This window comes from Podarcis raffonei, chromosome 16, assembly GCF_027172205.1.
Source record: "Podarcis raffonei isolate rPodRaf1 chromosome 16, rPodRaf1.pri, whole genome shotgun sequence".
Taxonomy (NCBI): Eukaryota; Metazoa; Chordata; class Lepidosauria; order Squamata; family Lacertidae; genus Podarcis; species Podarcis raffonei.
This window is the reverse complement of record NC_070617.1, coordinates 11556482-11582616: the sequence shown is the minus strand read 5'-3', so window position 1 is coordinate 11582616 and position 26135 is coordinate 11556482. Positions and strand designations below refer to the sequence as shown.

General features: G+C 47.2%; 2 protein-coding genes, 1 long non-coding RNA gene and 6 other non-coding genes across 9 annotated transcripts; all 9 read right to left on the bottom strand.

Annotated features, from left to right (window-relative positions):
- Positions 1–603: 603 nt before the first annotated feature.
- WDR74 (WD repeat domain 74) lies at positions 604–9114 on the bottom strand. Its single transcript, XM_053369016.1, has 11 exons — positions 8968–9114; positions 7719–7828; positions 6802–6923; positions 6026–6089; positions 4791–4934; positions 4238–4339; positions 3859–3959; positions 3203–3258; positions 2394–2536; positions 2068–2124; positions 604–1233 (listed from the first exon to the last, which is right to left on the bottom strand). Exons 1-11 carry the CDS (start codon positions 9026–9028, stop codon positions 1030–1032), a joined length of 1164 nt encoding a protein of 387 aa, XP_053224991.1. The 5' UTR covers positions 9029–9114; the 3' UTR covers positions 604–1029.
- Positions 9115–10703: 1589 nt separating this feature from the next.
- LOC128404059 (uncharacterized) lies at positions 10704–15577 on the bottom strand. Its single transcript, XM_053369343.1, has 2 exons — positions 14840–15577; positions 10704–12455 (listed from the first exon to the last, which is right to left on the bottom strand). The coding sequence occupies exons 1-2, from the start codon at positions 15093–15095 to the stop codon at positions 12079–12081; spliced, it is 633 nt and encodes a 210-aa protein (XP_053225318.1). The 5' UTR covers positions 15096–15577; the 3' UTR covers positions 10704–12078.
- A 3235-nt stretch (positions 15578–18812) lies between these two features.
- Positions 18813–24949, bottom strand: LOC128403808 (uncharacterized). The gene is made up of 11 exons (XR_008328008.1): positions 24572–24949; positions 23339–23377; positions 22571–22605; positions 21827–21911; positions 21588–21624; positions 21169–21232; positions 20803–20876; positions 20430–20483; positions 19922–20017; positions 19555–19686; positions 18813–19107 (listed from the first exon to the last, which is right to left on the bottom strand). It is a non-coding gene; the product is annotated as an uncharacterized LOC128403808 (long non-coding RNA).
- LOC128404532 (small nucleolar RNA SNORD22) lies at positions 19223–19353 on the bottom strand. Its single transcript, XR_008328130.1, has one exon. It is a non-coding gene; the product is annotated as a small nucleolar RNA SNORD22 (small nucleolar RNA).
- LOC128404529 (small nucleolar RNA SNORD31) lies at positions 19780–19850 on the bottom strand. The gene has a single exon (XR_008328127.1). It is a non-coding gene; the product is annotated as a small nucleolar RNA SNORD31 (small nucleolar RNA).
- LOC128404528 (small nucleolar RNA SNORD30) lies at positions 20655–20723 on the bottom strand. Its single transcript, XR_008328126.1, has one exon. It is a non-coding gene; the product is annotated as a small nucleolar RNA SNORD30 (small nucleolar RNA).
- LOC128404531 (small nucleolar RNA SNORD22) lies at positions 20958–21085 on the bottom strand. Its single transcript, XR_008328129.1, has one exon. It is a non-coding gene; the product is annotated as a small nucleolar RNA SNORD22 (small nucleolar RNA).
- On the bottom strand, positions 21319–21386 carry LOC128404530 (small nucleolar RNA SNORD31). The gene has a single exon (XR_008328128.1). It is a non-coding gene; the product is annotated as a small nucleolar RNA SNORD31 (small nucleolar RNA).
- On the bottom strand, positions 22813–22887 carry LOC128404527 (small nucleolar RNA SNORD26). The gene has a single exon (XR_008328125.1). It is a non-coding gene; the product is annotated as a small nucleolar RNA SNORD26 (small nucleolar RNA).
- Positions 24950–26135: the final 1186 nt, after the last annotated feature.

The following is a 26135-nucleotide window of genomic DNA, read 5'->3' as shown; positions in this document are numbered from 1 at the left end:
CCTATAGAGAGTTATACAGCTTATGCCCAGGCTCTCTGAAGGACTGTATTCTGTCACACAAACCTGCCCAGGCTCTGAGATCTTTGGGGGAAGCCCTTCTCTCAGCCCTGCCATCCTCACAGGGACATTTGGTGGGGATGTGGGAAGAGGCCTTCCAGATTTGGGGACTCGCTTCCTAGTGAAGCTAGGCTGGCTCCCTCCTTGTTATCCTTCTGCCAGCAGGTGAAAACAATGTTTTATTCTAGTAGACTTTTGGGAACTGACTTTTTTTTTTAAAGGAAAGGGCTTCCATTAGTGCTGTGCTATTTTTACTGTGTTTTAATAAGTTGTTTTTGTATTAATTCTATTATAGTTTAATTACTTTTCAACTTTTATCTGTGTTGTTTCAATTTGCGTAAGCCACTTTGAAGCCTGGAAAAGTTGGGATATGAATATAATAATATCTTGAGTGGTCCCAAACTTGGGAGTTAGAAGTTGCTTCCACACATCACTCCTACGCACTCCTTAAAAATGGAAATGGAAATCCTAAGCAGGACAGGGAATGGTGACACTTTCTCCTACCCGAGACCCTGCACAGGGGGAAAATAGCCCACATTCAGAACATATTGTGCAAGAAGGTACTTTTTAATAGCTTCAAGCGGTCTTAACTGCACAGCAGCCAAAATGAGAGAAGGAAAATGGAGAATTTCAACCATGCAGGGGGGGGGGAAAGTGTTGTCTCCAGAACGTTCTTGAAATGAAGCCTCTGCTATAAAACTTCACATTCCTGCCACACCAGCTCCCCAGATCCAAAAAATAACCTGGGGCTGCTATGAGGTTAAAAGCCCCCCCCCCCCCCTGGCAAACCTGTCCTACGAGGCAGCAGAAAGCAGCTCACAATCTTTCCGTCTCTTTTTCTCCCATGACCAGCCAAGGCCTTTGCTTGTGGCAAACCCATGTCCAAGGCTGAGATTCAGGCACTTTGGTGATGCCTGCCTCCTTCATTATTAAAAAGGCAAATGTCATTCCAACCCCCTCCCCACCCAGATATCAAGATTCAGCTTTTTTAATCTTCTTCGGCTTTTTGAGGCCCTTGTCCCTTCGGGGTGCTTCCCTCCCCACGTCAGAGCACGGCTGTCGTTCTGCTTTCCGCTTGGCGGCAACCACTTCCATTGAGTTCCAGATCTCGTCCACCTCCTCCTCCTCCTCTTTCACGTCACTCTGGAGGTCAGCTGAAGGGTCGGCGCCTTCATCCTGGAGAAAGAAGATCAAGGATGTATCTGCACCTTAATCCAGGCTTCCCTAGTGGCATCAGTGGCATGCAATGCGCTCCCTGCTGAAATATGAGAGTGCCCATCTGTACTGGCATGCTGCCAGCTTTTAAAGAGGCACCTGTTTACACAGGCATTCCCGTGATTTCCTGACTCGTCTCCTGTTACAATGAGTGTGTGGCACCTAACTATGTTCTCAGAGTAGGTCCACTGACACTAATGGGCCCTAATGTTGGTTAATTTAATAGGTGGACGCGGGTGGCGCTGTGGGTTAAACCACAGAGCCTAGGACTTGCCGACCAGAAGGTCGGCGGTTCGAATCCCCGCGATGGGGTGAGCTCCCGTTGCTCGGTCCCTGCTCCTGCCAACCTAACAGTTCGAAAGCACGTCAAAGTGCAAGTAGATAAATAGGTACCGCTCTGGCGGGAAGGTAAACGGCGTTTCCGTGCGCTGCTCTGCTTCGCCAGAAGCGGCTTAGTCATGCTGGCCACATGACCCGGAAGCTGTACGCCGGCTCCCACGGCCAATAAAGCGAGATGAGCGCCGCAACCCCAGAGTCGGTCACGACTGGACTTAATGGTCAGGGGTCCTTTACCTTTACTCTCAGTTAAAACTAACAGATGATACAACCCATCACATTTGATTGCCTATTTTACTTATGAGGGTGAAATTAAATGTGCTATTACACAATCTTCCATCTGTGCAAGCATTCAACTTGTCAGACAGAACACCACCACCCCTTCTCCCGCTCCATGCTCAGAGCCTCATGGCAACCAGGAATTATTATAATACCTCCTCCTTGGTCCCTTCGACTCACCTCCCATTTTTCTCTGCTGGTTAGCAGCAGGCAGTTCAATCGAGATTTCAGATACACCTGTAACCAAACAGAGACATAGTTCAGTTAAGCAGCAGAGAGGAGGCCACCATCTTGCCCCATCTTGATGTCTTCCAGTCACTGTTGAACTCAAGCTTCATCAGCCCCAACTGGCATGGCCAATAGCCAGAGACGGTGAGAGTCGAGAATTCAAAATCATACCACCCACTAATACTGAACGTTGGCCATTCTGGCTGGCGCTGATGGGAGGTTCCCCCACAATCTATATGCAAACACCAGCAACATTGTTGTGTTGGGCTCCTCCTCACCTTATGCTCCAAACGTTTGTGCTGGAGGTTGTGCACACGAAGGAAGCGGTCCAGCCCGCACGAGGCCACCAGCGGAAGCACAGGATGGCACTGGATGGCACGGACACTCCCAGCGAAGCCTTTGAGGCACTTCAGCAACCGCCCTGTCACAGGACGACAACAATGGCTGAGTTACGAGGGCGGCAGGTATGCTGTGGCTACACTACTCAAGTGTGGAATTTGGAATGTAGTGAAGTGTAGCTTGGCGACAGCCTTACAAATTTATTATATAGTAAGATATTGTTGCAAGGGCAGACTTGAAGAAAAAGCCGTGAGGTTTTTCTTTGCGCTTGTGTGGAATTAAACAGGAAATTTTCAGTCTGCTGCACATGGCTGTGGTTCATAGACTACAAGATTCCAAGTACAGGATCCCAAGGGAGGTGGGTCTTCTACTGTTCATGTTTCCCCACTTGGTCTGCCTTGGGGTACAGAACCATTTTGTAGCCAACAGAATAGGCCTCACAGAACAAGGGTGTGTGTAGTTTCAGAGTGAGAGTGTCTGCAGCTCCAGCTTGAAAATGTGACCACAAAGGCAGGCAACAACCTCTGACTAAAAAACATCGCAGGAGAACTTTGCCCGGCCAAATGCTGCTGTCTGCAACTTGCTTTAAAGAACCTTCCCGTCATCAAAGAGTTGCCTCTCCAGCTGTACATCAATATCTCCTTCTGCCCTCCGTTTTTAGCCCACCTTGCTCCTCTGCAACTCTCTTTCCAGATTCTCCTCAGATCCAAAACCCCCTCCCCACTCCATCATTCTGGCTCTTACTTACCTTGCCGTAAATCAATTACTGCCACATCCCCACGCGAGCTGCCCACAACAACAGCACTGTAAGTGAAAAAAGGAGGAATTATGTATTTCCAGTTTTGCAAAGGGACAGCATCCATGTAGGCCCTTAGCTGTGAGCAGCCAAGGACACTGCAGGCTGGGGATTGTGTCCAGAGCTTGAAAAGTTCATTTTTTAAAAAGGAACTAGTTCCAGTTCACATTTGTCCGTTTAAAATATGAAATAATTCTGCTCTCATTCAGTCCAGATTCACACAAATAATCCTCAGCAATTTTTTCCAGCATTTAGAATGTTACAAGCTGCTATGCTAAAGTATTAAATATACTTAAGAAGACTAACAAAAAAACAACATCATGGTGGAATGTGAATGATTTAGCTTATTTACCCCAACAATTATGATCTTTAAACTTAAAATGCCCAAGGAATCTATGAAGTAGAAAAGCACATGTAATAGAATGAACTTGAAGATGATCTGGAAATCGTTCCAAGTTCCACCCTGAAACAAACTTCATTCACATTTAATTCACCTGGCAATTATGGGAACTGCCTTCAGGTGTAAGGTGGAGATCTTTGAACTTATTCATTGAAGTTGGTTAAACCAAACTCATTCATTCCAAGCACTGGGGAGAAGAGAAACTCACTTTGTGTCAGGGGTCAGGGAGAGGGCAGTGAGCGGGTGCTCCCCAAAGGTGGCTTCCAACACAGGGCGCCGCTGTGGGGTGCTGGGGTCATAGAGCCGGACCTGGAGGCAGAAGAAGACCAATAGGATGAAGAGCAGAAGTCTTCAGCCTCAGATGAAAGACCCAACAACAGCAGCAACCACCCTATAACACTCCCAAATACTATTATGCAATGATGGGGAACCTTTTCCAGCCCTTCTGGACAATGTTCTGAGGGAGACATGGAAGCACTGTGCAAAATTTGGTTAGGATATCTCAAGAGATGTCCAAATGCATAGAGAACAAATGCCCAACTTTCCGAAATATGGTAGTGGAGATATTTGTCTTCCCCAGCTTCTACCTGGTGGTGTCCAGTGCAGGTAACAATTTTCTCTGATCCAGGCAGGAACTGCATGTCCCGGTCCCAGATAGGCACCCTCAGGTCAAGCCAGTCATTCCGCACCTGTTGACAAGAGGGCAAGGCATGGTGTGAGCGAAGGCAAGAGTGTGCCATTCTCCAATACATTACACATCCTGAAGAATCTGAAAAGGAAAAAGATCTTTCCTGAACTGCGCTATGGAATCTGCTTACATCAGATGTGGTAGCGACCACCAATGTGGATGGCTTTTAAAGAGGATTGGACAAATTTACGGAGGAAAGGCTATCTATGGATTCTAGCCATGTTGTTCTCCTACCACAGCAAAATGTGCCTCTGAATGGCAGCTGCTGAGAACTGCAAATGGGGAGAGCTACTGTTGTGCTCAAGTCCAGCTTTTGGTTGGCCACTACAGGCACAGGATGATGGACCAGATGCGTCTTTGGCCTGATCCAGCAGGGCTCTTCTCACGCCCTTATCCGTGCACTAATACAGGAGAAAGGAGCCCAGGCTGTTTACACAGTATAGCAAACTCACATTTTTGGCTCGGAAGATGGGCTCCTGCGGTTGGTGGAGGTCCCACACCTTGAGGCAGTTCTCCTTCCCGCCTGTGGCCACGCGGTGAGGCTGTTCCGGGTTCTGGCGCATGCGGCACACGCCGGGGCCCACCTGGACCTCCAGCTGCAATGCAAGAGATAGAGCTGGTGGTGGAGGTGTACAAAGCCAAGACAAATACATGTGGACTCTCCTTCCCTAGTGGTTTCTAAGCAGAGGTTGGATGGCCATCTGTCATGGATGCTTTAGTTGAGATTCCTGCATTGCAGGGGGTTGGACTAGATGGCCCTTGGGTCCCTTCCAACTCAATGATTCTATGGTTCTGTATGTAGACAGGCTACCTAACATGAGGACCTGCCAGATGCAGGTTCATAAACCTCAGCTAAGTAACTATGACTGGCCTTGGGGAAGCTGCTTTCATTCTTAGTTCCTCCCCAAAATATGCAACATTGAAGAGGGTGGCAAGAAATCCACTTTTGCTGCAAAGATGGATAAAGCAACAATTATGTTGTAGGGTTTTTGTTTTGTTTTTTAAAAAATGTTGTCATTTTACAGTAGCTTTGTGCAAAAGGTGCAGTTCCACAGGAGTATAGTCATAGGTTGAAACCAATTAAGTTCTATTCAGTGGAGGCACACTCAAATGGGTTAAAACACAGAGCCTAGGACTTGCCGATCAGAAGGTCGACGGTTCGAATCCCTGCGATGGGGTGAGCTCCCGTTGCTCAGTCCCTGCTCCTGCCCACCTAGCAGTTCAAAAGCACGTCAAAGTGCAAGTACCTTCCAGCGGGAAGGTAAATGGCGTTTCTGTGCACTGCTCTGGTTCGCCAGAAGCGGCTTAGTTATGCTGGCCACATTACCCGGAATCTGTACGCCAGCTCCCTCGGCCAATAAAGCGAGATGAGCGCCGCAACCGCAGAGTCGGTCACGACTGGACCTAATGGTCAGGGGTCCCTTTACCTTTTAAGCTCATTAGCTTCAATGGGTCTGCCCTGAGTAGAACAAGTATGGGATACAATCTGCAGAATTTAACTTCCTGATCATATCAGCTCTTTCAGCAAACAAAACCCAACAAGTTTCTAGCATTTAAGACTGCAAAGATATTTAGAAAAATTAAAACACACAATAAAAAGCTTTGTGGCTCCTTAAAAGGCTATTGTGTGGCCTGGAACCCATCTCTCCCCCTCCCCACCTCCCTCAGACACCAAGATAGGACTCACATTTTCCGACGAAGCATCCCGCCAGACCTTCAGCAAACCAGACTGTACACAGGTGATAAGGGAACTGTAGGAATTGGTTGAAGAATTAAAAGGGAAGAGAGATAAGAGGGGAGGGAGGTGGAGAGAAATTAATTTGCCATAAATGTGGAGAATGCATAAGACGAGCTGGTAGCAATCCTTTCCAAGGAAGGAAAAACCCCACAAAGCCTTATCTCCTACAACTCAGTGAAAAGAACACACATTTGTGTGCTGAACAGCCAATGTTCAGTCAGGAAGGGGGCTTGAAGTCACAACTGATCAGCCGATGGGCATCACTCAGGACCTCCAAGTGGAAGCAATCTCTGGGGCCTGCAGGGTGCCAAACTTAAAAGGTTCTGAATTTGAATCATGCTGGCACAGATTAAGGTTCCTGATTGTTCCTTTATAGCTACATCTTTATCTGCCTCACACCTGGGGCAGGTGGCCATGGCTAGGGGAAAATTGGTCTTACAAGCCAATTAGGACCCCTGAGGTTTAGGCCCCAAAATACCTGAAAGATTGCTTCCTTCACTACAGATCTTCTCAGGTGCTGAGACTGGCACAGAGGGTACTTTTGGTAGTTCTACCTCAGACGTTCGGTGTGCGTATGTGTGTGGCAGCCCAAGAGAGTGCATTCTAAAGTACAAACACCCAAGGATCATCCCTGCTGAATCCATGGGCGTCATATCAAGTGACATGAAGCCTGTCCTTTCCCTGAGGTAGATGAAGGCTAAGGATTTGAAGGGATTCAGACTTACTTGTCAAGCACAGCCAAGCCACAAAAGGGTCCCTCGCCTCCTAGACAGTCTCGTGACTCAGTAAACTTGCCCTTCTCAGTACTGAACAATCTGACTGATCCATCAAGGCATCCCACAAAGATCTGGGAAGAAACAAAAGGAAAGAAAACAGAAACTATTATGAAACAAACGTGCACCTCCCTGGCTGCATTCTTTCAGAGAGGCGACTGCACCTCAGTGAGAGAATGTATGCAAAAATAAGTTCCAGGTTCAAACCTCTGCCATCGCCAGTTACAATGCCCTCCAGTGCAGGGGATAGGAAAAGCTTTTGGAGAGACGCTGCCAGTCACAAAAGACAATACAAGGAAGACTCTGTAAAGGCTACCCTTGGGCCTGTTCCGGAGGCTCTGGGTGGTGCAAAACACTGCAGCTAGACTGCTGGTGGTGACAGACTATCACTAGCACATAACTCCAGTGCCCAAATGCTTGCACTGGCTGCCCACATGACTCTTGGTCAGGTTCAACGTTCTTGTACTGATCCTCAACAACTTGAGTCCAGGATACTTCAGGCACTGCATGATCCCTGCTCAAACTCTGAGGTTTTCAGGAGAGTTTCTGTTAGTGTTCCCCCATGGCTTAGATGCATAGATCTTATGCACAAGGAGCTGTGAGGGAGGCTTGTCTTTCATTATACATCTTTAGGCTTCAAGTGAAAATATTTCCCTTTAGCTGGCCTTTGGCTGATTAATATTCTACACCCTTTTAAATGGGTTTGTGGGAAGGTTGTGGGTTTTTTTTTGACAATACTGAACTAGAGGGACCAACAGTCCAACCCACTATAAGGCAGCTTCCCATACAATGAGGTATCCTGTTTTTCTTTCCCAGCATCCAGTCCCCTAAACTCTGCCAGCTGCATTAGGAGTTGGCAACCCCGTTACCTCAGACTCGTAGGGATCGCCCCAACACATGGCAGTAACAGCTTCGTGTCGACTGAGCACCGCATCTCCTGACTTATAGTTTGTGGCCTGTTTCTTCTGCAGGTTGATCCCTAGAAAGAGGAGAAAAGAGAAAGAAAGGGATATTATTGGGAAGGGTGAAAAGAGAAACAGGTCGATGGCATACTCTCCCTGTGTCACTAACCACCAGGAAAGGGGAAGCTGAGGGGCTAGTGGACCTCTGTCTGCTCCTTGCAGTGTTCTAATCTAGCTCCCTCCTGCTAAGTCTTATGACGCAGGTTTGGCAACTTCTCAACCATTCCTGGCACTGTGACCTTTAACATGGACTTGATCTACAGCAGAGGTGACTAACCTATGGCCCTCCAAATGTTGCTTAACTACAACTCCTACCAGTCCCAGCCAATAATTATTTAAAGGAATCCCCACTTTACAAGACTTAGCTGATCATGCCCCTTTCAAAGGCACAGCAACAGCATCCAGCTACTAGACTGGTCAGTGATGGGTATTTATGTAAAAGCCTTTTGCTGCATTCCCCTCCCACATAAGACTCACTCTATATCTCCTCTGGCCTTTGTGTCTAGAGACCTTATTCACAGTGCCCCTATCTCCCCCTACCCATTAAGAGCATACCATGAACTGGGCTGGACCTAACCAACAGTGCACCTATTCCAGGATCACAGTTTCAACACTGGCGAACCTTGATGCCTCCACGAAGTTCACAAGCAGGGCATGAAGACAATTGCCCTCCCCTGTCGCTTGTCCTCAGCAAATTCCGAGGTATAGTCCCTCTAGAGCTGGAGGTTCCACTGAGCCACTATTGCTAATGCCTACTGAATAGCCTAGCCTCTTCTGTTCATTTGCCTTTCCCACTTTTTCCGCCCTCCAAACAAGCATTCATTGTCTACACATATATGCTCCCCACCCAAGAAACCATCCTCTTTTCCCCATCACCTTCCCTTCCTTCACATGTACTACCTATAATGTACTTCCTTCAAAACATGTCTCAGAAAGGGGAGAGGCACTCTGTACATGCTCAAAAGCCCAAAGCACCATAATTTGTTGTAAGGGTGCGGGCAACCTCACCCCCCTCCTGCCACTAGGAACAGCATCTACCCACACTTCCTCCTCATTTATTTCCCCGAAAGCCACACAAAGCTCTCCGTTTCCCCAGAGTCGCTGAATAATAGACATCCCACCCCAAGTAGCGGTCGAGCCCCGTACCCTCCATTACCTTTCAGGATGCCCGTCTCGGACCCCACCCACACGTGGTTACCCCGCGCCGGAGACGCCATTTCTACTGTCGCTCCGCCTCTGGACTTCCCGAAGCTAGTCCTGTCCCGAAATCCCTGTTGAGCCGGACGTTTTAGAGTGTAACACCGGAAGAAAATGTTACTAAGGCCCCACGCTGATTCGCCAGCGCAGCTTCGTCGGTGTTGCACTCTTAGCAATCCCACTGGTACGCCGTTCCCCTTTCCTGGTGGTCCCTTTGTTTTCCTGATAGCGAAGGGATGGGGGTGTTTATGGACCTTCTTCCTACCTAGACCCTACTGAGTGAGCTTCAGCTGGGGAAGGAGACTATTTTGCGGGCAAATAGAGCTCCGAAATAGGGATAGGGTCAGGCGAGCCCTGCAGGAATAACTGCACAGGAAACCAGTGTGGTGCTTAATAATAATAATAAAAATAATACAGTGGTACCTCAGGTTACAGACGCTTCAGGTTACAGATGCTTCAGGTTACAGACTCCGCTAACCCAGAAATAGTACCTCAGGTTAAGAACTTTGCTTCAGGATGAGAACAGAAATCGTGCTCCAGCGGCGTGGCAGCAGTGAGAGGCCCCATTAGATAAAGTGGTAACTCAGGTTAAGAACAGTTTCAGGTTAAGAACGGACCTCCAGAACGAATTAAGTTCTTAACCCAAGGTACCACTGTAATAACAACAACAACAACAATAATAATATATTTATACCCCGCCGATCTGGCTGGGTTTCCCCAGCCACTCTGAGCGGCTTCCAACAAAAGATTAAAAATATATTAAAATATCAATAATTAAAAACCCCTAAACAGGGCTGTCTTCAGATGTCTTCTAAACAACAGAGAGTTGTTAATTTCTTTGACATCTGATGGGAGGGCGTTGCACAGGATGAGTGCCACTACCGAGAAGGGACTAGACTAGCGTGTCGGACTAGGACCTTGGAGACTGGAGTTTGAATCTGCACTCAGCCCTCACTGAGGTGACCTTGGGTACCAAAAGAACGCAGCCTGGTGTCAATAGGCAGGGAGTTCCAAAGCATAGCTGCTAAAAGATCAATTTCTTCCAAGTGTGGAAAACATATATGTGGCACCTTTACAGTGCCAGTTCCGCAGATCAAACAGTTGAGCGGGCATATATGAAGTAAGGTGATCCTGCTACTAAACTGGTCCCAAGCTGCTAGTAGTATTATATATTGATAGTAATTCCTTGAACTTGGTCCTTAGCAGATGGGGAATCTGTGCAAATCTCTGAGCAGAGATATTATATGCAGGCAGGGTCCCACTCCTGTCTGCAACCTTGCTGCAGCATGCTGCACTAACTGCAGCTTCCGAATGTACCGCAGAGGAAGCCTCGCATACAGTGCATTACAGTAACCTAACATTGAAGTTGCCAGTGCCTGAATTACACTGGTCATGCTCTCCTAGTCCAGGAATGGCTGTAATTGTCGCACCAGTAGCAACTGGCAAAAGGTGCTTCTGGCCATGAGGTTATCTGGGCCTCTAGTGACAATGCTAGATCCAGAGGCACACTCAGATTGCATATCCACCCTTTCAGGGGGAGTGCAACCCCATCCAGGGAAGGCAATTGACCAGTTTCTCCGGCATGGCAACCACTCATCTAAGGTGTGTTTGCCTTCGCAGGATTCAAGCTCATCACATTCTTACTCGGGCATCTACCATCAAAGGGGAGAGAGCTGTATCATTTTTTATGATGACGATGTTTTATTAGCTTTGTAACGCACCTTTCGATTCAAAAATTCCAAGGACAGTAAACTACAGTCCATTAAAATACATCAATATATAAAAATCACAAAACCAAGAACATTATAAAACAGAAATTCCAACAGCAGAAAACATCAGTCATCTCCATAGCTTGAAGAAAAAGATACATCTTAACTTTACATCTATAAGCATTTAGTGTGCGGTACAGACATCCAGGCGGTGCCACGGGAGAGAGAAACCTGCTTCACATTGTCTTACTGTAGGAAGAAGCCTTATACTGAGTTAGGTCATTGGTCCATCTAGCTCAGTATTGCATACACTGACTGACAGTGGCTCTCCAGGGGTTTAGGTGGAGGGTATTCCCAGCCCTACCTGGACATACCAGGAATTGAATCTGGGACCTTCTGCATGCAAAGCAGATGTTCCAGCAATGAGCTATGGCCTTTCCTCCAGACTACAGCTGCTGCTAGTTCAGCAGCCTCCATTCCCACCTGCTTCTGGTACCCACAGCACATCACCTGCTGGATGGCAGTGTGGGTGAAGCATATTTAAGGTAGTTGTGTCAGCAAGTTTAAGCATACCACGTGGACCTGGAGCTCTGCTAGAGCCATTTACCCCGCTCTGGCACCCAGCTGAGCCCCTTAAGTTGCAGCAGTTGCAACCTGGGAGTAATGACACTTTGCATACTATAGATGTATATCCCTACTTGTTAGCTTATACCAATGGTCACCAGTCATTTTAGACCCATGTGGACACCACCCACTCTGGTCACTTCTCTCTATCCCACCCAAGACAGATCGTGCACAGAGACAGTCTTTGCTTTGCTGAGGGATCTGGGGGAAAGCTGGAGCCAGTAGTATTCATCTGAGTTTGGGAAAGCATGTAGAGCTGAAAGAGGAAGCAGGAAAGAGCATCATTCTTCCAACTTCCTCCTTCAGCTCTTTGTACATTTCAAAGGAGAAAAAGATAACCACCCTCTTGACAAGGGGGGCAAAGAGACTGAGCGTGGGCTCAGAGGCTTTGTGAGCCTCGGAGGAAGATATGAAAATGCATCATTGCACCCATATGTACCATGCTGGAGACTCTTGGTTGATACTTTGGTTCCTTCGACGTTCCCTTTAGCATACACGAATATAGATATATATTAAGATCTACTTCCGTTGTTTGACGTAACTTTGACACTGCCAAGCAGAAATGAACACTGAAGTAAAGTTTGTCAGGAAACTACCTCCAACGTGCTAATGGCAGAACTGGAGTGTGTGTTTGTGCGTATATCAGTCTGTGTGCCCTTTCCCTCACACCCTCAAGTCCCAACAGTTGCTAGGCGTCATACTCCGCCGTGGAGCGAGCCCATCCACCTTCCTGTTGCCTAGCCATCCGGCCTGGGCACGCTGCGCCACAAAGTGGCCAAGAATGGCGGGCAACGCAAGGCCCCACAGGCATCGTCTTCTGGACAGACAGCCTTGACGCACATCTTGGCCTCCTGGCCTCCCTCGGCGCTGAGGAAGGGCTCCGTCACGTCGAAGCGGACACCGCAGGCTTCCCTGCTCAACAGTGCACGTCGGTTCCCTTGGCGGGCTCGGAAGTACTGGCGCAGGGAGGGAGGAGTGGTGAGGAGGAGCCTGTAGGGAGGTGGCTGGCCTCCCCCTGGGGGCTGCTCCAGGTTCAGGAGAACAAAGGCTTTGGTGAGTCTCTCTCCCTTCTGGCAGCGGAGATGCAGCATCCAGCAAAATTCGTAGTCCTCACCTGTTAAAGAGAACGAAGGGGGGCCATTGTTAGCATCCCTCCAGAAAAATAGGCCTCAGCATCCTTTACCAGCTGAAGGAGTGTGTCAGTGACCATGAGGTGCTTCTGGGAACAACATTTGCCCAGGTCTTTCAACCTGTGCCTGTGATTGTACAGTGTTACCTCGGGTTAACTACTTAATTGGTTCCGGAGGTCCGTTCTTAACCTGAAACTGTTCTTAACCTGAAGCACCACTTTAGCTAATGGGGCCTCCTGCTGCCGCCGCACCACCAGAGCCCGATTTCTGTTCTCATCCTGAAGCAAAGTTCTTAACCTGAAGCACTATTTTTTGGGTTAACGGAGTCTGTAACCTGAAGCGTATGTAACCTGAAGTGTATGTAACCCAAGGTACCACTGTACTTTGTTTTAAACGGTGTTGAATATTGAATTCTAAGTTGCGGTAACCTTCCCTGGTATCTTCAGGTGAAGGGGTGGATATGAAATCAAATAAATGAACAGCAACAATCTAGGCAGAGCCCTACTGCATAGAACCACGTGGGTCATCTAGTCCAACCCCTTGCAATGCAGGATTTTTTTTGCCCAATGTGGGACTTGAACCCACAACCCTGGATCAGACCAAAGTTTCATCAAGTCTCACAGTGGCCAACTGGATGCCCCAGTGGGAAGCAGGACTTGGGTGCAACAATGCTCTCGCTGCTAGCAAGTCCCAGCAGCTGGTATTCAGGGTCCTGCTGGATTAGGCCCCAATCTCACAGGTACATTTGGGAAGCCCACTAGCAGGGCTTGAGTGCAAGAATGTTTTCGTTGCTTGTGATTCCCATCAACTGGTAATCATGGGCAAATTGCTTCAAATCAGATTGCCAACACTTCTCTCCTCCCGGGCCAGAGAACAACAGGGCAGTAGCTGCCAGGCAGAGGAGCAAGATAGCAAAGTCTCTTTAAGACAGGCCTGGAAACATATATTTTTAAAATAACCCACAAACCCTGCACAGTTCAATGGCTATATAGTTTGGACTTCCAGGTCCTTCATCTTAACAGTTGCTCTGTTTTTTGCAAAACCAGAAGGCAGCAAAAGTGGAAGAGCATCTGCTTTGCATGCAGAAGGTCCCAGGTTCAATCTGGATCACTTCCGGATAGTGCTGAGAGAGAACCCTGCTCAAAACCCTGGAGGTACTGCAGCCAGTCTGTGTAGACTGTACTGAGAAAGCCAGGCCAATGGTCTGATTCAGTGTCTTCTTGCTTTCAAAACAGTCCCCATGCACTACCTTGGCTATCCTTACAACAACCCTGTAAGGTAAGCCCATATTAGCTCCATATTGCATGTAGTGGAAGGGTAAAGCCTACCTATGCCCCCCATCAGCACTTGCACCTGGACAGCAGATGGAGGAGGTACACAGACTGATCTCCATCTTCCTCTCTATGGCTGTGAACACACCGTACATTTAAGACACATTTAAAACTTTTGACATTCCCCCCCCCAAAGAATCCTGGGAACTGTAGTTCACACAATTCGTAGCACTCTTAACAAACTACTACTGTTCCCAGGGGAAGAGGAACCATGTGTACACAGCCGAAAAAAAGCAGCATGGTACTAAAATTACTGTACACGCAACTCCCCATTTACGCAGGGGGTTACGTACCAAGGCACCGTACAATTAAGTGAAATTGCGTGTGTTGGGAACACCCTTGAAAGCCTGAAAACACCCTCAAAACATCCTTGCTCAAACACCAACTCTCCACAGACCTCAACGGTCAGTGCAAAGGCTCCTGGGATTGCACTTGCAAAGGCTTGTGGGATTGCTAGGCGCTGTTTCCATGCCATTTTCGTGCTCTTTCAGCAGCTACCCCCCCCCTTTTGCATGCCACTTCCAGGTTCTTGGCGATGCGCATCTGTGCGGTCGTGCACATATTGAACGCGCGTAAAGTGGTTGTCGCCATTGTGCTATTTTTCTAGAAAAAGAGGTGCTGGAACTCACCACAAACACCTCCCTCGTTCTCTTAGAATGGCAATGGTGCCAACTGAGTTCTGTCAAATCCCTGCTGTGGAAAAAGCCCTGGTTGTCTCCTATAATTATTTACACCTTTGCATTTCAACATATAAATTAACGCACACAAAGATTATGGAAATCAGCATCCTTTTTCCCGCAATATATTTTTTCGGGGGTGGGATGCAAAAGTGACCCCCCTGCCTCTTCCCCCGCCCTCCCCACAGCACTCAGAGGCCTTGCAGCTCCTGTGACGCCCAGCAGCTGCAAGCAGAGCAGGGAAGCCACCCTGGGGTGGAGCCTGTGGAGCCCTCCCTGCTGCCGCTCGATTGGCTACGCAGCTGGGATTCCAAGGAAGGCATGGCAGCTTCGCTTTGGGTGGCCGTCCACCTCCCTTACCTTCCCTGCCTTCGTTGAGCTTCAAGGAGACGGAGCTCTTGGCGCCAACCATCCCAAGCATCGCCTGTGCAGCGCACTGCAGCATGCATGTGCTGAACCTGGGTGCCACGTGCGGCTCTCCTGACGGCGCTGTCGGATTCTCTTCCTGAGGGCAGGGTGCGTCCGGGACCTCTGACTCAGGCACGTTGCCTGCCGTGCGGTTGGGAGCAGTTGCGGCAGCCAGTATCAGAGCCAAAGCCAGCCATTGATGACCCATCGCACGCTTCAGGGGGGCCGAGGCCTGCTGTGGGTCGGTGCCAGGACCAAGGTTCCCGCTGCCGAGAGACAGAGAGGAAGGGGGCAGGCTAACGAGGGGCTGGATCCGGCGGCATGCCTGGACTTGCTGCCGGAGGTTGTGTGGATTCCTTCGCCCCTGCGAAGCTGCTGGGTGGGTGCCCAGAATAACAACTGCCAAGGGACGCTTTTAGAAGAGGCCTTGGAATGCCAGAGGCCGGGGCGAGGTCTGGATTTGCCGCCGAAGCCTGAGCGGCTTCCTTTGCCCTGCTGATCTCTGGGACGGTGCCCAGAACAACAACTCGGGAGGCATGTTTCTTGATGAAGGCCTTGAGGAGCCAGACACAGTGATAAAGAATCGACCTTGCATGCAAGAAGGCAGAGGCGTCTGCCTGCAGCGCAGAGTTAAACTGTGTGACTCATTCCTGATGGACACCAAATTCATTGAGAAGAGGGGGCTATCAGTATCTACCAGCCACAATGGTTGTGCTTTGCCCCACAGTAATACTTCTGAATACCAGTTGCTGGAAACCACAGGGAGAGCACTCTTGTGCTTGGGTCCTGTTTGTGGGTTTCCCACAGGCATATGGTCAGTCGCTGTGAGAACAGGATGCTGGACTAGATGGGTCATAGGCCTGATCCAGCAGGCTTTCCTCATGTTCTTAAGGGCTGGAAATGTTCCGTGTGAAACCAAGTAGATTTATTGCATACATGTCAATCCTTGGCACATCCAGGTAGCCCCCTGAAATATTTCATGTCTGAAACTCAGGAGAGCTGCTTCCAGACAGTGTAGTAAAACCAGAATAATTTATGATCACTGAAGAATTGATGCTTTTGAATTATGGTGCTGGAGGAGATGCTGGACTGCAAGAAGATCAAACCTCTCCATTCTGAAGGAAATCAGCCCTGAGCGCTCACTGGAAGGACAGATCGTGAAGCTGAGGCTCCAATATTTTGGCCACCTCATGAGAAGAGAAGACTCCCTGGAAAAGACCCTGATGTTGGGAAAGATAGAGGGCACAGGGAGAAGGGGACGACACAGGACGAGATGGTTGGACAGTGTTCTCAAAGCTACCAGCATGAGTCTGACCAAACTCCGGGAGGCAGTGGAAGACAGGAGTGCCTGGTGTGCTCTGGTCCAGGGGGTCACGAAGAGTCGGACACAACTAAACGACTAAACAACAAAGCCCAAGCAGGGATGTCTGGCAAATGATTCTCACCAGATCCCATCGCTACATACAGTGGTACCTCGGGTTACAAACACTTTGGGTTACAGATTCCACTAACCCAGTACCTCAGGTTAAGAACTTTACCTTAGGATGAGAACAGAAATCGCGCGGTTGTGGCGTGAGGCCCCAAAAGCTAAAGTAGTACCTCAGGTTAAGAGCAGTTTCAGGTTAAGGACGGACGTCCGGAACGAATTAAGTTTGTAACCAGAAGTACCACTGTAATTTGCAAGTCACAGCATCTGGCACCCAAAGCCAGCCAAGTGACTTTGTGAAAACCCCACAAACACTCTCCCTTGCTCTGTCAGTAATAATACAATTAGCAACAAACTACACAGTATGTGATTTTTGTTGTTGCTGCTGCTGCCTTTTCACCCCAAATCTGCTGCAGGCCTTGCTGTTCATCCGCATGACTCAGTGGCAAAAAGACAGAACAAACATCTTTCATGCGGTCCTTTTCAGCACAGAAAGGAGATAGGGAACCTCAACCCAGACCCAGACATGACGCCTTGGGACTCATTATCAGGTCTTATCCCTCCCCCAGTGGTACACGCTCTTCTCAAGCCACAACCCTCCCTGGCCCTGCTTCCCACCTTCCTGTTTTTGTTGGGCTGGAACATGACCTCGAACTCTGACCATGCTTTCGCTTGGCTAGAAGGATAGTGTGTGTAGAAAGCTTATTTTACAGACGTAAACTGCCAGAGACGGGCTGGACGCCAGGCATGCCAACTCAAGGGGGCTGAGGTGTCTTCAGTCCCCTCAGTATTGGTGGAAGGGGGCCAGGCCCCTCAGTGTTGAGGAAGCCGGTGTGGTACAGTTTCAGCGGCTGGCTTCTCCAAAGTGCTCACACATACACCAGCCCCCCCTTCAACCTTGAAGGCAACTTGGCACCTTTGTTGGATGCAAAAGACTGGGGAACCCCTAAGGGAAGGCTCAGTGGCCAGGGAGTAGTGGCCAGAGGGAGAAGACTGAGAAGTGGTAATAGGGCTTTGTGAGCTGGGAGACTGCGGCAGAAAGAAATCAAGTCAGAGGCAGCTGAAGCAGGGAAGGAGACCAAAAAGCAGAAATGGGTGAGGCCTGATACTGTCATTGACTCTGTGAAATCAACTTGACATTTGTTGATACCCACTGGGCTGATGTGACAGCCACCAGCAAGAGCCTTCTAGCTAAGTACAGTGGTACCTCTGTACTGTACTTATGTACTTAATTCGTTCCGGAGATCCGTTCTTAACCTGAAACTGTTCTTAACCTGAAGCACCACTTTAGCTAATGGGGCCTCCTGCTGCTGCTGCTGCGCTGCCGGAGCACAATTTCTGTTCTCACCCTGAAGCAAAGCTCTTAACCAGAAGTACTATTTCTGGGTTAGCGGAGTCTGTAACCTGAAGCGTATGTAACCCGAGGTACCACTGAAACTTCAGCAGCTCAAAGGCTTATGCACCATGAGAACCAGGTTTATGTATTGCCCAGCCACCAAATGCATTGTACAGCACTGAGGTTAGAAGAAAAATTTCTCGAAGTCCATATAGTCCCTCGGGAAGGTCTCTTATTGGTCAGAGAGAAGCAGGCCAACCAGAGTATTGCATATGGAAGCAAGGCAGCTGGTAAGCCTGATCTTTATGAATAGGGCGTAATACTTTTTTTTAAAAAAACACCTTTTGATTCACAGGCGATTTCACTGCAGTCCTCCCAACAAGAGCATGTCATACATCAGAAATAAGTCATAGAAAGGACATACACCAGTTTTACAGGGAAGTTTCACAGCTTAAAGGTTAGTCATTGACACTTCCTTAGGCAAAATAAACATTGCCCAGTAGCACCTTAGAGACCAGCTAAGTTTGTTCTAGGTCTAAGCTTTTGTGTGCATGCGCACTTCTTCAGATACACTGAAACAGAAGTTATGCAAGCATGCAAGCATTCTGTCACCCTAAAATGTCTTCCTGTCAGTTCCTGTTTTTTGCTTACATCCTGATCTCAATAACATGCTAACAGTTACTTGCTGTCCTTTGCAGGAACAAGCAGTGGGGAACAAATTATTAGAAATGTCTAATGAGGCTAAGGTTGACTCTAATGAGTCAACAAATATGGATGTATGGAAACACATCTTGACAGCTTATGAGCCGTCATCCACTGAAATTGAGTGGCTTGACATTGTGAATTGGTGTTATTCATTATAGACACAGTAGATGGCACTGTGTAGCTGTCAAGAGTTCCCTTGCAGAAGGAAAAGATGTAACTTTATACCCAAGTATCAATTTTCATACCCAACTCTCCTTCCATCACGTTTGCAGAGTGCCAATTTCAGGAAAATACATATGAAGGAACAAGGCAAGTTCTGCCATTTGCAAGTTACTGGAATGGATACTGAAGAGCCCCATATATTGTGGTGTAAAGAAATATCCACTCCTCAACTTTGCTACAGACAACCCTTTACCCATGACTCAGAAAAAAACACAAAAGGCAATGTGTTGATGGGATCACACATATGTAATTTATTGAGTACTGCCCACAATGCATTTCTATGAAATTTAGTTTTTGCCTAAAAAGCAAAGCAGTTTACAAATAAAAGCATAAAGTAATAAGCTACATGTTTTTCAGGAAACTTGGTCGTTTTGCAGCTGTGCAATGTGTTCAACATTGTATTTTAATGGCCATTGGCTACAAACAATAACACTGGATTGATTGCTTTAGCACTTGGGTGGGGTGGGATCAATCGAGAGCACTGACAGCTTGCTGATCATCTTGAGAACAGTCTCCAGCAATTGTGCATGCCTGTGTATGAAGGGGAGCAGGGCAGGAGGGAGAAAGAAAACAAAGATAGCAAAGATGAGTTACTATAGGTGACAAATCAAAACCATACACAACCACTGTGCTTCTCCTCCCACGAATCCCATCAGACAGCTCCTTCTGGAGTAGCGTTTCCTCTTCTCCACTCTGCGAGCTCCAGTGGGTTCAACCTTTGCAGGTTCTGGAGCCAAGACAGATGGTAAGACATGTTGCCTTATCTCCTCATTGGGACTCCTCCCCACACCACAATACCAAAAGCTCATGTTCTGGGACTATGTAATACAGTACTCCATTCCTTCCTCTAAGCCCTAGGTGTTGGAACAACCTGTGGCCCGTTCAAATGTTGCTCAACTGTAGCTCCCATCAACCCTGGTTCTTCCCCCACTTGTCTGCCCAACTGTTCTCTTAGAGCGGTTAGCTTTTAAAGCTCACCTGTTGGATGCAGAAGCAAGGCTGGGTGAAGTGGGCTGGAAGCAATCAATGCTGCAGTGATATCACAACTAAGGAAGCTACCAGTTACTGGAGAGACCTGTAGGAGCCCCAGTTTGTCCAATTTGAGCTCTTCTATGGAAAGGAAAAAATAGAGATGTTAAGTATAATGAAGTCAAAGAGCAACTGTCATCTCCCATCTCTTACACAAATGTCGCTGCCATGCTCCTAGGCTCAGAAGGAACCACTCAGTCACAGAAATCAGACTGGGGCGGTAACAATCTCATCACTGGAGCCAACTTGGGAAGAGGAGGGAGTGCCCTCTCTCTCTCTCACCCCCCCCCCAAAACTGTGGAGGGCAAGCACTTACCCTCTTTGCATCTGCTGCCAGTTCATGTAGACAATGCAGAGATGGGTGGACCAGTGGTCTAGCAGCTACCTTAGGACTGTAGTTGGCTTCAGGGATCTACAAGGAGGGGGAAAACACACACACAATCAGACCCAAGGCCCAAAAATCTTGCTTAGTCTACCTAATTTGTTTCTTTGCAGTTTTTCAGCTGTTCAAACATTTTCATGGTTTTACAGATGATCAAAGTGAGCTAGTGAAACTCATCATTAAAACTGCAGGCAACTAACTGCTCAATCTTTCCTAACTTTTATGGGAGTCCTCTTTTTTATGCATACTGGAAAGTTACAGTGTGCAGGGCTTCTGGAATCCCCCAGAGAGAGCTGTAATCTGGACAGCCAGATATTCGAAGGTTTCAATCCTATATACTTACATGGCTGTAAGCCCCACTGAACTTCCAAGCAGACATGAATAAAACTGTATTTTAAGCTTTTCACACGTGCTACCATTTTACCTATCAGATAAACTTTACCTGCTAAATCTCCACCAGGAAGGGAGGGAGGTCCCCCAATTCAGGTTCACCATTCTGCAAGAAAGATGGTTTTGCCATTTAGGGGGGGAAATCCAGAAGAAACAAATTGTCAAGCATGACCTCTAGTCCACAAGAAGGAATATTCAAATTTAAAGAAATCCCACCAGCTTAAAAACTGGAGCAAAAATGTAAGGGCTGGGACATTATTTAGACACTCTCCCAACTGATGCTCAGATTCCGCTTCTCAACAGCAAAATTCAGCCGAACGAGATTCCAAGTGAGATCATCATGTCAGTGGGAACTGGGGGTGGGTGGGTGAATTGACTATTAGCAGAGAAGTTAAAAGCAAGGTTGGCGCTATATGCAAACTCACTTTTCATCCTTTGGAGACAGGAGGACAAGCAGTCAAGTCCACAAGGGCTAGCTCTCTGGAGTATGTCCTGCATTCTGAAGGAAAGAAAAGTCATCTATGTATATAAATGCATATAAAAACGAACTTGATCTACAGCCCTTCCTCATCAGACCCACGTCCCATCAGACAGTTCCTTTTGGAGCAGAGTTTCATCTTTCCCCTCTGCTGGCCCCAGTGGGTTCAACCTTTGCAGGTTCTGGCGCCAAAACAGAAGATAAGACGCAATAGGATTTCTTCATTGGGACCAGAGTGATGCTTTAGGTTTGAGATTCCTAGATTGTATTTTTGCTAGCATGTGGCTGTTCGATTGCGAGGAATAAAACATACCTGTTGGAAGCACCGTCTTTTAAATTAACTGCTCCATTCTGCTGTCTGAAAGAAACAGCAGATCCTGGAAAGCAAGAGAAAATGATTATTATTAAGTTCTGATTTGCAGCTATGACCATCCAACCTCACCCAAGTCCTGCTGAGCTCTTAAGCCTCAGAAAGGACCACTCAGTCACAAGAAATCAGACTGGGGCGGTAAAAGTCTCATCACTGGGAAGGAAGACAGCAGGTGGAGGTTGGGCGGCAGTACAGAAGCAAGAGCAACAATACACTAACCCAGATGTCAGGTCCTCCAGATGTTGCTCAACCACAACTCCCAAAATCCTTGCTAATGCTGGCCAGGGCTGATGGAAGCCGGGACTCTAACAACATCCCCACCCCTATATTAAACAGTGCATAAATTTAAAAATGAGCTGTACCTCCAATACTCACTTTTTTTGGCCAGGGTCCTTGTACCTGTGTAGGACATAAGAACTTGTTCAGTAAAAGGAAACTGAAGCCAGAATGCATTTGCTACGCGGAGGAGCAGCAGTTTGATCAGGGCTTTGGTAACTCTATTGCCATGAGACTAAATGTCGTCCATCAACGTAGGTCATCATTTCAAACTAAACAGTCAAGCGCAAACGATTGAAACACACCCAGCGCACAAAGGTCTCACCTCCCCATCATTCAGATGCACTGGTCCTCAAACATACCTCTGAAGGGTTTTCCACACAGCTGCTCCTTGTTCAGGAATATACATCCTGTAATTAAGGAAATCGGAAGCATTTTTTATTTTATTTTGTATACCCATTCATTCCCCCCTCAACAAGCTGGAAGGTCTTGTGTTCTCAGACAGGAAGCTGACATCACTAGACATCAGATATATGCTTGTCAATTTTAACATCACTGAACACAGTAAGGCAGCAAAAAGGCGCTCAAAACAGCTGGTAGGGTGTGCTGGAAGCTTTCTATTTTTGAAGTACACCCAGAGGATTTGTCCAGAGAACTCCTTCTGCCCCCTCCCACTAGAAATTTGCCACACTGGCTGCAACAAGACTACTTTGCTCCTTCTCAAATGGACTAGTTCTCTAAATAGCATGCAAGTATAATAAAATTGTACAGGTAAACATACAATGCAAGAGGGCCAGGTTTTGTTCCCCTTGCTCTGGATCTGAGAGCAAATCACCAAAAATTACAGTGACTAGATAAACAGAAATATTTCAAGTTTAAGGAAAATGTTTTGGCTTCTACATTATCCAGCTGGTCATGTTATTCAATGAGCACTATAGCCAAAATGGCAGTTATAGAAGTGGTGAATGGAGTATTGTGTTTTTAATTACAGCTCCTTTGAGCATGTCCTAAATGCACTTTAAAAATGGGGTTGGCATATTTTATAAATATAAATAAAATAGATACTTACACGTGGTAGACACACATAGCTGATGACTCTTGCAGCTGCGGAATGGGGGAATATGAAAAAAATATTAAAACAACAACACACACTGCCTTCAACCACTAATGCTGCTATACCAAAGGTGTGTATGAGGGAGAGATTCTACACAACTTGACCACATGGTCTTTGTGTCTCGGACATAGAACAATTTTGTCAGGGCACTTTGGCAAAATCTACTTCCATCTTCCACACTGATGGCCAGGGCTAGTGCTACTCAGAATCTGGTAAAGGTTTTCTCCACTGAAGCCTCAGAAAGAGAGAGTTCGTGGATTTCATCTCTGTAGCACTTGATGCCCTTGTAACAATGGCTAGAAAGGGCACTCAAGGAAGTGCTCTTTTTAACAGATTGAGCTATGGGGTACAGTTTAAAATATGATACCAAGTACAGCATTCTAAGGTCTTCAGAAAGAGCAAGTGGGCTTCATAGGTCTGTTGGAACGCATACACCGCCACTCAGCAAGAAATGAATGTAAGGATCAAAAACATTGCAGTTTTATCCCAATCCTACTCTGCAACATGCTAGATTATGGTTAGAACTAGCTTCTAAAACATGGTATTCAAATACAGTACACCTCACAGTACATTTTCAAGTTTTATGTTTGGACATCCATGTAAATACACAGCATATTATATTTCTAAAACCTCCCATGTACCAAACGTCAATTGCCCAACAACTGCTCATCTTTCCAAGTACATAACAAAGAACAGCTTAAACACATTTGATTTTCACCTCACCTGGAAAGTACAGTCGCACATGATCTTGCAAATTCAGGTCTGGAGGGAGAAAAAGCCAACAGCTTATAAGCTACACATTTCCAAGTGATATACTATAATCTAGAAAGTAGTATCTGACTATGGCAGCCAGGAGTCCATTCTCAGAAACAAAAGGATGTCCTCACAGAACTTTTCAGTACAGGTCTGTGTAGTTTCATCAGAGAAAGACATTAAATATACAGAGGGAGCGCTAGCCCCAGCCATATCCCCCTTATGGCTGGGAATTTATACCAAAACCATACTTGATCTCAAAAGCTTTTAAGCAAAGGTAGTCTGTTAGGGAATGCCCTCACTATGGATTTGATGTGGTGGGTTGGAGCAGATGGCTTACAATAATGCCAATTCTAGGGCCCCACCAATGCTATGCATTCTACTACTTTCAACAGTCATGGTTTCCCCCAGAGAATCCTGGGAACTGTAGTTTGTTAAGGGTGCTAAGAGTTGCTAGGTGACCCCTATTCCTCCTACAGAGCTACAATTCCTGAAGTGGTTTATCAATTAATCCCCAGAGTACTCAGTGAAGGGTAGCTCTCTGAGGGTAATTTGGGCCTCGATTTCCAGTGACCAACTTTAATCAGAAAGATCTGCAGCAGACCCTTAAAAGTTATGGAGAAACGAAGCCCAAACGTATGCATAACTTCTCAGAAGCATATTGCACCAAGCTCAAAGAGGTTTCTTTACAGCTTGATGGGCACACAGGCCCTTATTCACATTTTCTGATAGGCATCCAGGCCAGTAGGGTTTTTAAGCGTCCACAGGCACGTACAAAAGTCTACCTATTCCAGGCATCAGGAATCGCTGCGAGATATTTTATGAAAAGCAATAAAAAAATGAAATCAAATCAAGTACCGATTACACCCAGCCGTTAAATGGCAAATAAAGTAACCTTCATTTGTATTTCAGCCACCTCTTATATAGAGCTGGCCGAATGCTTACTCAGAAATAAGTCCCACAAGAGATCCAAGGGCCTTGCGCCCAATTAAGCGTTGCACGAGCTTGCAAGATCATACGCGGCCCGTTGACCGCATCCTTTCTCAACAAACACGCTCAAGGGCTACTCAATATCCACACCCAAAGATGAGGGAAAGCGTACAGAAGCCCTTTAGTGGGATTTGCAGGCCTGAAACCCTCCACAAATCGCGGATGGCTCCGGATTAAAAAGCAATAACTCTCCCTCCCACGCCCTTTACTTACCTTGCCGCAGGACTGCCTTAGATAGAGAATCAGTGCCCGCCCGCTGAAGGGTTAAATAGTCAGTAGCCGCGGAGCATGCCGGGAACTCTTCTCCGCCTTCCCTTTCTGCCCAATGGCCATCGCTTTTTACAAATTCGCCCGTTTAGCGCGTGCAGTGAGACGTTAGAACGCATGCGCCCTCTTTTACAACTGCTTGAAGACAACCGTGACCATAGAGATAGAAATGAGAGAGCTCTATGGCCTTCTTTCTATCCCTACGATAGTCAGTACTGTTTTCGAGAGATAATAGTATTACGGATTTTTCATACTCTGTCCCTGTCTGTACGACATAACTTATGGAGCGGAGAATTAAGGGGCTTTTACCATGGAGATATGAAGGTATAGAACCGTGTTACTGCCCCCCTCCCTTTAAAATGGTCAATGGCGGCCATCTTCATCTCCTTTTCAATTGATACCGGAAGTGTAGCCTTTGTGTGTCGCTCTAATTTTTCAGATAACCTTATTGTCTCTAGGACATATTACGAAAGGGCAGGGCGGGAAGAGGACTGCGCAAGCGCAATAGAAAAAAAATCAAGCACGTGTAAAACAAAGGACGCAGGGATTCCGCATGCGCACTGGCCTCGATCAGCGGGGGGCGGAATGGAATGGAGCTGCACGTGTAGTACTAGTGATAACGAGAACGGCCCCGAGCATGCGCAGAATTCTAATTCTTCCCTTGCCCGGAGTACGTATACAAAGGATTTCCGAGCAAGTTTGCGATTCCTCCTCTTTTTGGTGTGCTGTTTCGCCCCAAACTCATCATCTGAAAACATTTTGCTTCCCCTGCAAAAATTATTGGGAAGCAAGTCAAAGCTTGCAGCAAGTTTCATACAAGGAAACCCATCTTTTTATCCCCCGTGCAAAGGCAGAACCACACAGCATTATGACAAAGTAGAAATGTTTATGCAAATATGTTGCTAATGGCTGTCAGGTCAATCAGGTAGAGACTATCAAGAAATTGTCCAGGTCAGGACAATTCAGAGTTTTTGAGATTAAACTGCTTATCACACAGCTGATGGGACAGTGGAAATAGAATCACCATCAGAGTTTATTTGCGGAATCAAAAAGGGTACTGAATTACATGCAGCCCGGAGCGCTTTAAAGCCCGGGACCCCCACCAAAAAGGATCCGGCCACCTACCACTGAAAATCGCTAGGAAATGAGTTTGGTTCCCCAACTAGAACCTGACATGCTACCTAAGTAAGCCTATTGGCTGGCAGTGGGCCAGCGGTGCAAAAGGCCCAAATGGCCACCACTCAAGGCTCAGTGGGTTCACCGGAGCTGCAGTTCTTAACTTGCAGATTGAGTGAACTGTTTGCATAAGGCCTTTCAGACAGGACCTCTGTGCTGCTCTTTGACACTTGCTCCAGGGGAGGAAAGCTGTTTCTACTGAAACAATTGTTAAAATGGGAGGGTCCCTGTTTTAGCAGCAGTTTTGATGCCAACCACTTTCCTCTCCCAGACCAAGGTGGAAGCATGTCTCAGTGCAGCAATGGAACCACCAGAGCACACCTTGATTTCCCAG